This window comes from Acomys minous (genome assembly GCF_964271855.1).
Source record: "Acomys minous genome assembly, chromosome: 13".
NCBI lineage: Eukaryota > Metazoa > Chordata > Mammalia > Rodentia > Muridae > Acomys > Acomys minous.
In genome coordinates, this window is record NC_140495.1 from 14441840 (window position 1) to 14453677 (window position 11838).

At 47.0% G+C, this 11838-nt stretch overlaps 1 protein-coding gene across 2 annotated transcripts in view; it reads right to left on the reverse strand.

Moving 5' to 3' along the window:
* SLC25A20 (solute carrier family 25 member 20) overlaps nucleotides 1-7744 on the reverse strand; it is a 28652-nt gene extending 20908 nt beyond the window's left edge. Inside the window, exon 1 of one of the 2 annotated variants that reach the window (XM_084752752.1) lies at nucleotides 7333-7744. Coding sequence is in view for 1 of the 2 variants with exons in the window: in XM_084752751.1 (XP_084608877.1) it covers nucleotides 3639-3743 (105 nt within the window). In the remaining variant the exon portion in view is untranslated. Of the gene's footprint in view, nucleotides 1-3638; nucleotides 3867-7332 lie in introns of those variants that run through there. The other variant, XM_084752751.1, reaches the window with a different exon arrangement.
* Between the last annotated feature and the right edge of the window lie 4094 nt (nucleotides 7745-11838).

Here is an 11838-nt window from a genome sequence, read left to right on the forward strand (position 1 = left end):
TTGTTCTGAAACAGGGTCTCATTGTTTCAAAACAGTGAAAACTACTGCACTGGTTGGTCTGAACTCTCCGTGTAGACCAGGGTTTTGACTTTATTTACTTGTTTTTCTGAGGTACAGTTTTCCATATCCCACGCTGGCCTTTGATTCAGTTTGTAGCAGAAGGTGACTCTGACCTTTTTAGCCCCCAGCTTCAACTTCCCAAGTGCTGGCATTAGAGGGACCCTGCTCGGGCTTTACATGGTGCTGGGTACCAAAACTGAGGCTTCCATTCCTGCTAGGCAAGTCCTCTATCAGTTGAGCTACATCCCCGCCCCATTGATTTTTTTCTTTAACGTCTTTTCTATTTATCTCATCATGACATCCGCCATGCCAACTAGTGAGGGCCTAGAGTGCTCCTCAGCAGATACCTTATCCTAGTCCCCGTCCCGTTGCCTTGCTTCACTCTTGCCCCAAATTACGAGTTGGAACTTAACCCCAAAACGCAGTAACAGTGTTGGGAGGGGAGATCTGACACAAGATGTTTACTTGTGAATGATTAATGCTAGCTGAAAACAAGACCTGAAGCCGGGCGTGGTGGCGCAGGCCTTTAATCCCAGCACTGGGGAGGCAGAGGCAAGTGGATCTCTGTAAGTTCGAGCCCAGCCTGGTCTACAAAGTGAGTCCAGGACAGCCAAGGCTACACAGAGAAACCCTGTCTTTAAAAAAAAAAACAAAGGGCTGGAGAGATGGCTCAGCGGTTAAGAGCACTGACTGTTCTTCCAGAGGTCATGAGTTCAATTCCCAGCAACTGCATGGTGGCTCACAACCATCTATAATGTGATCTGATGTGCATTGTATACATAATAAATAAATAAATCTTTAAAAAAAAATAAATTAAAAAAAAATTTAAAAAAATTAAAAAAAAAAACAAAAAACAGAAAAAACAGAACTACAACAAGAAAAAAACAAAACCGACCTGAGGGCCAGGCATCGTGGCGCACACCTTTAATCCCAGCACTCGGAAGGCAGAGGCAGGTGGATTGCTGTGAGTTCGAGGCCAGCCTGGTCTACAAAAAAATAAAAAATAAAAATAAGACCTGAGCCTTGGGTCTGATTTCTTGCTCTCCAGCCCTTCCATCTTCCACCATGGGATGACAGCACCAACAGCCCTGGCCGATGTAGAGACGTGCATCTTGGCACTCATAGCCCCCAGAACTGTAAAAAAATAAATCTTTGTCCTTTATACACTGCTAGTCTCCAGTGTTCCAAGACCTAAGACACCTCCCATGCCAGATTATATATAGCTCCTCCTAGCCTTCCCCTCAGAAATCAGTCAGCTTTTCTTTCCTTCTTCCTTTTTTTTTTTTTTTAAAGACAGGATCTCTCTGTGTAGCCTTGGCTGTCCTGGACTCCCTTTGTAGACCAGGCTGGCTTTGAATTCAGAGATTTGCCTGCCTCTGCCTCCCAAGTGTTGGAATTAAGGCACGCACCACTATACCCAGCAAAAAATCAGTTCAACTTTTCCCTACTTTTCTTCCCCCACCCCTGAGACAGGATTTCTCTGTGTATCCTTGGCTGTCCTGGAATTCACTCTGTAGACCAGGCTGGCCTCAAACTCACAGAGATCCGCCTACTCCTGCCTGGGATTACAGGTGTGCACCACTGGGCCCAGCTTCAGTCAGCTCTCAATTCCTATTCCAACACTACCATCCATAAAAAAAATTTCCAAGCCCCAGTTTGAAGTGTGACAGTTGTTACTAAACAGGATATGTGGGCCATGGTTCAGTTGCTTTGAAACTCGGAAAGAACCTTCAAATACTTAGGAGGATCAGAAGTTCAAGGTCATCTGAAGTTTGAGGCTGGCATAGGATACATGACTCTGTCTCAAACACACACACACACACACACACACACACACACACACACACACACACACACCCCAAATGACAAAAGCATCAGATTTTCGTTGCTGACCCCAGGCTCTCTGAGGTCAAAAGGACAGCAGTCAGCTGTGGTTTTGGTTTACACTAAAAGGAAAAGTCTTCTAGTGTCAACATGCCAGTGAGTATTTTCAGCCATTTATAATTCAGTACAGAGGTCACTAGGCCCTTGCTGGGAATAACATCAAGAACGAGAGGATTAAAACAAACAAACAAACAAACAAACAAACAAAAAACCACTTACATAAGGAGACAAGAATATTGGGGTATTTTTTAAAAGTCTCAGATACGCAGAACAAGATTTCTGCCTCTGTAGAACAGGATTAGGAGTAAAGGCCAGACGCTCTCCCTTGCCAGACAGAGCTACTTGAACACCTACTGCATCAGACGCACCAGCAAGCACAGCGCTCACTGCTGCTACCATCTGATTTCACATTGCTTACTACCACAGAATCCCCTAGAATGAGCTGCCTCTGGTTAGCTTTATTCTTGAACAGAGTCGCTGTCCAAGCTTGCCAACCAAAAGAGCCCTTATATATTCTTTTCTTTTTTTCTTGTTTCTTTTCTGTTTGTTTTTGTTTTGTTTGAAACGGGGTTTCTCTGTGTAGCCTTGGCCATCCTGGACTCACTTTGTAGACCAGGCTGGCCTCGAACTCACAGCGATCCACCTGCCTCTACCTCCTGAGTGCTGGGATTAAAGGCGTGTGCCCCCCCCACAGAGGTTACCACTCTTATGAGATTCATGTCTTCTCTGGTTTCCTTGCCCCAGCAACACACACACACACACACACACACACACACACACACACACACACACAAACACACACGGCTCATTCATGTCGTCTTCCCACAGGCTCATCCTGGCTGTGACCTGTCATTTTCCTTCAGGTCTACGGCCAGGAGGAAAAAAAACAAAACACCTATAAAGAGTCTTCAGGAGCTAAGTCAGTGAATACAGACTCTGCTCAGAGTGCCCCAAGAGGAAGGAAGAATGGAGGGGTGAGGAGAGAAAGGTCTAGGAAGGAACTCTATCAAGTTTCCTCGGTCTCGGGCCTCTTCCTCACCTGAGCCTGGCTGGTCACTGGGTCAGCATTGCTTCCTATGGGGGTGACTATGCATTAGGTTATGCAGCTTACCCTGCGGGAGAGTGACTGGCAGAAAATGGCCAAGTGCCTCTTGAGGCAAAGAAAAGTGCACAAGCGAAGGCGATGCGCACACTAGCTTCACAGGACTGTGTCAGACACCTCTGGCACCTTGGTCCTTTGTTTTTTGGGGGAGGCTGAGTCTACAGGTAACCTGTCTCGATCTTTATAACACTATTAGGGTTAACTGGAAACGGGGGTTTGGAGAGCAGTGTTTTCTTTCATCTCCTAAGAAGTGGTGTGGGGGTCAGAAAAGACTGTCATGCGAAGATCTTGAAATAGGACTGGAATAGGGCGCGGGGTACAGCCTTTGCCCACTCCGCAGACAATGATTCGCTAGGGGTTCCTTGGTTTTTTGTTTGTTTGTTTGTCTGTTTGAAGTGCTGGGGGGTTGAATGCAGAGCCTTTCGCAGTAGACCAGCGCTCTACTAGTAAACTATATACCAAGCCCCTGTCAGCTTCCCACGGAAGCATCCACCCGCCTCACTCTGTCCAGAGACAGCATCTCGCGGGGGACCCTACTTTCCGCGTCCCCAAGGGCCTTCCCCGACAAGCCCCAAATCCAGACTCCGCGCACCTTGACCGTATCCAGGGGGTGCCCCACGAACACCAGGCACACGCCGCCAAAGCCGCCGGCCAGGAAGTTCTTAAGCGGACTGATGGGTTTCGGCTGGTCTGCCATGGTCAGTCTTCCGTCAGTCTACCTGGCAGCTCCGCACAGTCTACGTCTTGCTCCGCTGCCCTAGCAGCGCCACTGACCTTTCGCCTACATTAGGGTGGGCGGGGCCTGGGGCAGGTCGGAAGGACAGCCCAGTGGGCCTAGTCTGGCTTCCGCCCGAAATCTACTTCCGGCCCCTGCTCCTTCATGGTGGGCGGGGCTTCCCTAATGCTGTATGGGAGGGGCTGCCATGGTTTTACTCCTCCAGGAAGTCTTCTTGGACTTCAGTGTTTTCTTTCTCTGGTCCTCTGTGGTCCTGTGTATCCGTGCACTCCACAGAGGTCGCTCACACCCTTTTACATGCCAGCGCTCATTTTAGGTACTCAACAGCAGCGGATGCACAACACACAGGTTGTTTTTAAGAGTTTGCTAAACCCTGACAAAGAAAAGTGAAAAATGCATAGTGTGTCTTATGGTAAAAATTGTTCTGTAGGGAAATAAATCTGGGAAGAATTAAAGTGTGGGAGATAAATAATTTGCAACTCTTAACTTGCAGTTAAACAAGAGAAGATCTCACTGGGAAGGTAAAGAATTAATATCTGGAGTAAGGAAATGAGTCCTGTCCACAGATACTGGGGTAAAGGATGAAGGGCCTTTCTGACAGAAGATTAAAAAAAAAATCAGAAACTCTGAGCTGGCATGTGCTGTCCCGTCAGAGAAAACACAGGGTAATGGGGAAGTTGCTCATGAAGACAGAGGAGAAATGGAGACTCATCAGGAGAAACTTTGTGTGTCAATGTGAGGACATCAAGCTCTTCTGTGACATGTTTTAGACAGAGAATAACAATCTGAGAAGAGATTTAAAAGCAAAAACAAGGGCCGGGCATGGTGGAGCACGCCTTTAATCCCAGCACTCGGGAGGCAGAGGCAGGCGGATCGCTGTGAGTTCAAGGCCAGCCTGCAGGTCTACAAAGGGAGTCCAGGACAGCCAAGGCTACACAGAGAAACACTGTTTCAAAAAAACCAAAAAACAAACAAACAAACAAAACAAAACAAAAACAAAAACAAAACAGGATCCCTGTTAACTGCTGGTGAAAACAGCAAGCAGGAAACCAAGAGGCTTGAGAAGGTCAAAGGTCATGAGTAGGGGCGAGGGCTTGGACCAGGGCACAGCAGAGATGTAATGAGAAGCAGTCAGATTGCTGCATATATTTCTAAAGGAAAATCCAAAGGACCAGTTAATGAATGGAAAGACCATGTGTGTAGGAGCTGTGGCTCAGCAGCTCAGAGGACTAGCTACCCAGAACCCTCGTGGCAGCTCACAACTGACTATAACTACAGTTCCGTTAGATCTGGTGCCTTCTTTGGCCTCTATGGGTTCTAGTCACACATATGTTTCATGGTGGCAAAGACTCAAAGACATTAAGTAAAAATGAATAAGTATATATTTTTTAAAAAAGGTTTGTGAAGCTGGGCACTGTAGTGCACACCTGTAATTCCAGCACTCAGGGAGGGAGAGGCAGATGGATCTCTGAGTCTGAGGCTAGCCTGGCCTACAGAGCAAGTTTCAGGACAGCCAAGGCTACACAGAAAAACCCTGACTCGGAAAAAAACAAAAAAACAAAACTAAGGTTTGTGAGAGAGGGTTAGAGATGATGCTAATGTTTTTGCCCTTAGCAACTAGAGAAGACATTATCTTTTATTGAGGTTGGGGAAGAGACAGGAGAGAATCAGATTAGAAGATGGTAAAGGACGTTTTAGACATAATTAGCTTGATCTTTCTATTAATAGATCTCGCTCTTGATCCGGGATTCTGAAGAGAGGCTCGGGCCTTGTAGTTAAATTTCCTCTTCACCAGTTTTGTTAGATGACCAAATAAGTGAAAAAAATTCAGAGATGGAGCCCTTTCCCTTCCTTCCAGCGTTCGGAGTTCAGTTAGATGAGGACAGACCTGGCAAACAAGCAAAGAAGTAACCAAGAAGAAGGAGACCATAGAACCTGCAATCACTAAGAGAAAAGGCCTCAAAGGGCGTCAGTGGGAGCACATCATATGAGGGGGGGTGGGAGGACCAGAAACACGAGATCAGGAAGCGATGGAGGCTGTGGCCACAACTATCTGTAGTAGAATACGGGAGGCACAAAGACGTTGGAACAACGCAGCACAAAAACCTCTCTCTTCCTCTTAGGAGGCAATGAATGGAAGACTATCAGACACAATGGTGACACCATCAGATTTGTCCTGGGGAAATCTATCTTAATTGAATCATATTGTGTCGGGGAGAGACTGGGGCAGCAAACCCAGCTGAGATAATTATGGCCTGGAAGTTCTTCCCCCACCCATAGGATAATTAAGTCCTGTGTTCTCCTTCTGTGTTAGGACCCTGAGCTGCCGCATGTAAATGAGCTACTGTACCACTGCATGTAAATCAAGTATCCCTAGCACCCTAGCCCCAGCGAATAAAGCACATTGGTCCTCAAAAGCCTCCCCACCACCCAAGGTTTATAAATCCCTGAGTCATGAAAATAAATGGCTTGCCCTCTCACGCCATTTCTCCACCATGACCATCTGAGACTCCATTTATTCTGGCAAAGAATCACCACTGGATGCCTGGGGCTTGACTGCCAAGGCAGCGATGGCAGAGCTGCCTTGGCAACCGCTGAAGCTTGCTCCATGGCCGCCAGCTCAGTGCTGATTGCTGGTGAAGCACCTGCCAAGCTTTAGTCTCACCAGGCCTACCTTCTGACCAGTTTTGGGTGTCTGCCTTCTTCCTCTGCCATGCTTAACGCAGCAACTTAACCTAGGGAGCTGTAACACTTTTGACACCATCACTGGTTTGCGGAGGTCTGGAGTTTCCACTGCAGTCTGAGACCAGCAATGTCATTCTAAAAGAGCTAAACTGTAACACGCCGTGAAAAACCCTTTCCACACCCTCGCTTAGTGCACAGGCCTCACCCTAAAGCACTCTAGCTGTTCCTGAGAGAAACAGAACTTTTATCTTGACTTCCATCTGTTCTTGACCAGAAACAAGCAGCACCTGGACCAACCCACCAGCTGAGGATCCCAGGCCACCTGTCAGATGCTGTATCACACACACACACACACACATTCACTCACATACACCACACACACTCACATATACCACACACACACACACCACACACACACACATTCACTCACATACACCACACACATTCACATACACCACACACACACACATCACATCACATGTTAGGCATAGTGGAGCATGTCTATCTGCAATGCTACCACATAGATTATAGAAAGAGGAAAATGCCAGCTTGGCTACACAGAGGTTTTTTGTCTGTTTTTGAGACAGGTCTTTTGGCATATAGCCCTGGCTGGCTTAGAACTGGCTATTTAGACCAGGCTGAACTTAAACTTGTGCTGATCCTTCTGTCTCTGCCTCCCAAGTGCTAAGACTGCAGGGTGTGCCACAGTTCCCATATATCAATATATCAAGTGTTTGGGGACCAGCTCAAGCTACATGAGATCCTATGTAAAATAAGTAAATAGGTAAAATACCAGCCTGTGTCTGCTTCTGCCTCAGAGTATCCAGGCACCATTTTGCCCCAGGCTAGAAGAAATGACACTTACCTTCCTGCCTGTGGTATGCAAGATCCTGGGCAGCAGTGAGTGCTGGAGAAACAGCTTTCTCCAAGATAGTTTTCAGTGAAACAGCGCTCTCTCTCTCTCTCTCTCTCTCTCTCTCTCTCTCTCTCTCTCTCTCCCTCTCCCCTTCTCTCTCTTCTCTCTCTCCTCTCTCTTCTCTCTCTCTCTCTTCTCTCCCTTCTCTCTTTCTTCCCCCTCTCTCCCCTTCTCTCTCCTCTCTCTCCTTCCTCCTCTCTCTCTTCTCTCTCTCCTCTCTCTCTCCTTCTCTCTCTCTCCTCTCTTTCTCTGAGAGGAAGCCTCAACAGAGTTGTTCCGGCTCCCAGGGGAGGCTATCCCCAGCTGAGCTGAGCAGCTCAGGAGCCTCAGCCCTGCTCTACTTCTTTGCTTCTTCCCATCTTCAATTCATTGCTTCTACCAATGAGTCACACCAGGCAGAAAATCTCATTTAAAAATTTATTGGGAGGGTTCAGGGTGTGGAGGGATGAATCTAGACTTGTCTCCTCCTGCTCCCAGGAGAGGACTGCAGGAAATGGAACAAAGGGTTTATATAGGATTTCTTAGGGGGTGGAGCTTTTCAGAGCAGTGATTTCCAGAGTGAGGATTGGTGGGATTTCAAGTCCTGAGCTTGGGAAGCTCAAAGATTGGTGGGGTTTCCTGCTCAGGGATTGGTGGCTTTTTTCCCTGCTTTGGGCCCATGGGTTAGGATGGGAAGACCTTCCCAGCAACAGGCTTTGTCTGAGGTGCCATTGCTGCAGACCTGCTCCGGGAGGCTGGAGAGGCGGGCCCACCACTGTGGACAGCTCCTGCAGTGGTACCTGTGGATGGCTGCAGGCTCAGGTGGTGCAGCTGTTTTGACAGATGCCACCATTTTGACAACTCTGGCTGCTGCAGTATGCTCAGAGAATACACAGCCTATTGTGGGTGGTGCCATCCCAGGACTGATGGTCCTGAGTTCTATAAAAGGAAGGCTGAGCAGGCCATGGGGAGCAGCAGCACCTATCCAACGCCTCTGCATCAGTTCCTGCCTCGAGGAAGTTCCTGTCCTGACTTCCTTCAACGATGGACTATGATGTGGAAGTGTAAGCCAAATAAACCCTTTCCACCTTTGCTTGTTTTTGGTCATGGCATTTCTTTACAGCAATAGAAACCCTAACTAAGACAGGATAATTATAGATTATTAATATTGTTATCATGAAGGAAATAACAGAGAAAATGGTTGGTACTTTTTTTTTCATGATAGGGTTTCTGTGTGTAGCATTGGCTGTCCTTGACTGGCACTGTAGACCAGGCTGGCCTTGAATTCACAGAGATCCACCTGCCTCTGCCACCCTGAGTGCTGAAATTGAAGGTGTGCACCATCACACGTGGCCCTTTATTTTTTCCTCTTTTTTTTGGGGGGGGGCATTCAAGACAGGGTTTCTCTGTGTAGCGTTGGCTGTCCCAGACTTGCTTTATAGACCAGACTGCCCTCAAACTCACAGAGATCCGTCTGCCTTTGCCTCCCTGAGTGCTGAAGATTACAAGCATGCACCACCATGTCCAGCTAAGGCTGGTACTTTTTATTTTGGTTTTTGTTTTGTTTTGTGTTTTTGAAACCGGGTTTCTCTGTGTAACAGATCTAGCTGTCCTGGAACTTGCTCTGTAGACGAGGCTGGCCTCAAACTTGGAGATCTACCTGCCTCTGCCTCCCAAGTACTGGGATTAGAGGTGTGTGCCACCACCGCTCAGCAAGGCTGATACTTTGTTTTCCAAGACAAGGTCTCTATGTGTTAGCCTTGGACGTCCTGGACTCTTTGTAGGTTAGGCTGGCCTTGAACTCACAGCAATCCGCCTGCCTCTGGCTCCCAAGTGCTGGAACTAAAGGGGTGTGCCACCACGCACAGCAAGGCTGGTACTTTTTAGTCCAAATGCCAAAAGGCAAAATGGTGGGTGAAACGAAGAAATGTGAACTCTTGTTAGATGTAACTTAGTTTCTGGTTACTTTTTGTTTATTTATTTTTGGTTTTTTGATACAGAGTTTCTCTGTGTAACAGCCCTGGCTGTCCTAGACTCACTTTGCAGACCAGGCTGGCCTGGAACGCACAGTGATCCACCTGCCTCTGCCTCCCGAGTGCTGGGATTAAAAGTGTGTGCCACCACACCCGGTTTATTGCTGACATTTAGAAGATTTCCAGAAGTGGAGGCTCCCAGTGGCAGATGACAAACTGAACAGTGAGGCTGGAGAGACGGCTCAGCAATTAAGAGTACTGACTGCTCTTCCAGAGGACCTGGGCTGATTGCAAGCAGCCATAAGTCAGCTCAGGGTCATAATACAAGAATTGTCATTCAACCACTTGAGTACCAATCTCAGTGAGGTTTTTTAAAAAGATGTATTTATTATGTATACAGTGTTCTGTCTGCATGTATTCCTGCATGCCAGAAGAGGATACCAGATCTCATTATAGATGGTTGTGAGCCACCATGTGGTTGTTGGGAATTGAACTCAGGACCTTTGGAAGAACAGCCAGTGCTCTTAACCTCTGAGCCATCTCTCTAGCCCTCTCAGTGAAATATTGGTGGTTTATTAGAACGCCACATCCCAAAACTGTCCCATGAGCCCATGGGACACAGTGGGCTCAGGAGCCTAACTTTGACAATCTATTTCTAAAGCAGCCTTTTTATAAGAAAAATCGTAACCAGGTTACAACCAGGTAGCCAGGTGGGAAGCAAGAGGAGAGCAGCATCACATCATTTTGACCAGTTAAACACCAGAAGAATTGATTTTGTTCTGAGTACAATGCATCCAGGTGGCTAGACAAAGCATTTTAAGCTGGCTGGCTAGAACATAGTCTTGGAGATTTTCCAGTTTCCCATTGTTTTGGGAGAAAGGAACATAACAGAGTATTACGGTTTTGTTTAAGTAGAACATAAACCATTAATTCAAGTGGAATGTTCAACAAGTATTGAACTGTAAGTAAAAGGATGTTCAAGCTCCCAGCAGGTAGACTCTAAGAACCTGAACTTATTATGATCAAAATGGAGATTTAGAGGCAAAATGGCTTCTAATGTGCTAAGGGCAACAGCAAGTGTTAAAGAGGAGCCACAGTTATGCTGGGAACTACAGTAGGTCTCAATGGAGAGGCTATAGAGGTTAAGCAAGTTACAACAGCCATCTGTAGGCATAAGGTTACTGTGTAATTTAAATTCTGATTTCCCATCTAAATGTTGTGTAAACTCTGCTCCCCAACTGTCCCCATGATATGTCAATAAAACAGTTTACAGCCACTCGATGAGCAGGGGAGAGAATAGGGTTGAACTTTCTGCCAGCCAGGGGAGGAGGGGTTAGAGGAATTAGGGATTGAGCCTAGGGGCTCAGCCATGGGCAGAGGTCCAAGGAAGATCAGAAGGAAGGAACTGGAGCCAAGGAAAGCTACAAAGTGCAGGTATCACTGGGATGTTTGCTGGGAATCAGACAAAATAGCATAGAGGGTTAAGAACAGACTTAAACTGCTCAAGATAGTGTGTTGAAGCCTTGTATTATAAAAGAGGAAAGGTTTTTTTGAGGAAAGGTCTCACTATCCTTGGCTAGCCTGAAGCTCTATGTAGACCTTAAACTCAAAAACTCACATGTGTACAGCCCCATGCTCTACTCAACATATACATGAATTTGGGTCATGGACCAAAATCAGGGGTAACCAAATGCTGAAAGTCTCTGCTCTGGAGTAAGAATAAATCTTGGGAGGCAAAGGCTGGGAGAATCGCTGCAAGTTCCAGGTCAGCCTGGTCTACATAGTAAGTTTCAGGCTCACCAGCCAGGCACCCAGGGGACATTAATCAGAGATTATCTTAAAAACAAAAGAGTAGATTATGCACCATCGTGCAAATTGCTTTTACAGAGAAGATTCACTCTGAAGAGAACTTCAATTGAGAAAATGGTGGTGCACGTCTTTAAATCCCAGTACTTGGGAGCAGAGGCAGGCGAATCTTTGTGAGTTCAAGGCCAGCCTGGTCTACAGAGTGAGTTCCACAACAACTGAGGCTACACAGAGAAACCCTAACTTGAAACACCCTCCCCCGAGGGGCGGGGGGTGGGGTGGGGGGAAGACGGGAGTGGTGGTGCATGCCTTTAATCTCAACACTCAGGAGGCAGAGGCTGTGAGGCCAGCCTGGTCTACAAAGGGAATCCAGGACAGCCAAGGCTACACAGAGTAACCCTAACGGGGTGGGGGTGGGGCTGGAGAGGGCTTAGTGGTTAAGAGCACTGAGAGCACTGAGTGCTCTTCCATAGGACCCAGGTTCAATTCCCAGCACCCACATGGCAGCTCACACCTGTCTGTAACTCCATGATCTGACACCCTTACACAGACATACATACATACAAAGCACCAATGCACATAAAATACAAAAATAAATGTTAAAAAAGAAAATATCTTCCTCAGATTGGCCTGTAGGCAAGACTATGGGGCATATTCTTGATCAATGATCAATGTGGGAGGGTCCAGCCAACTCTGG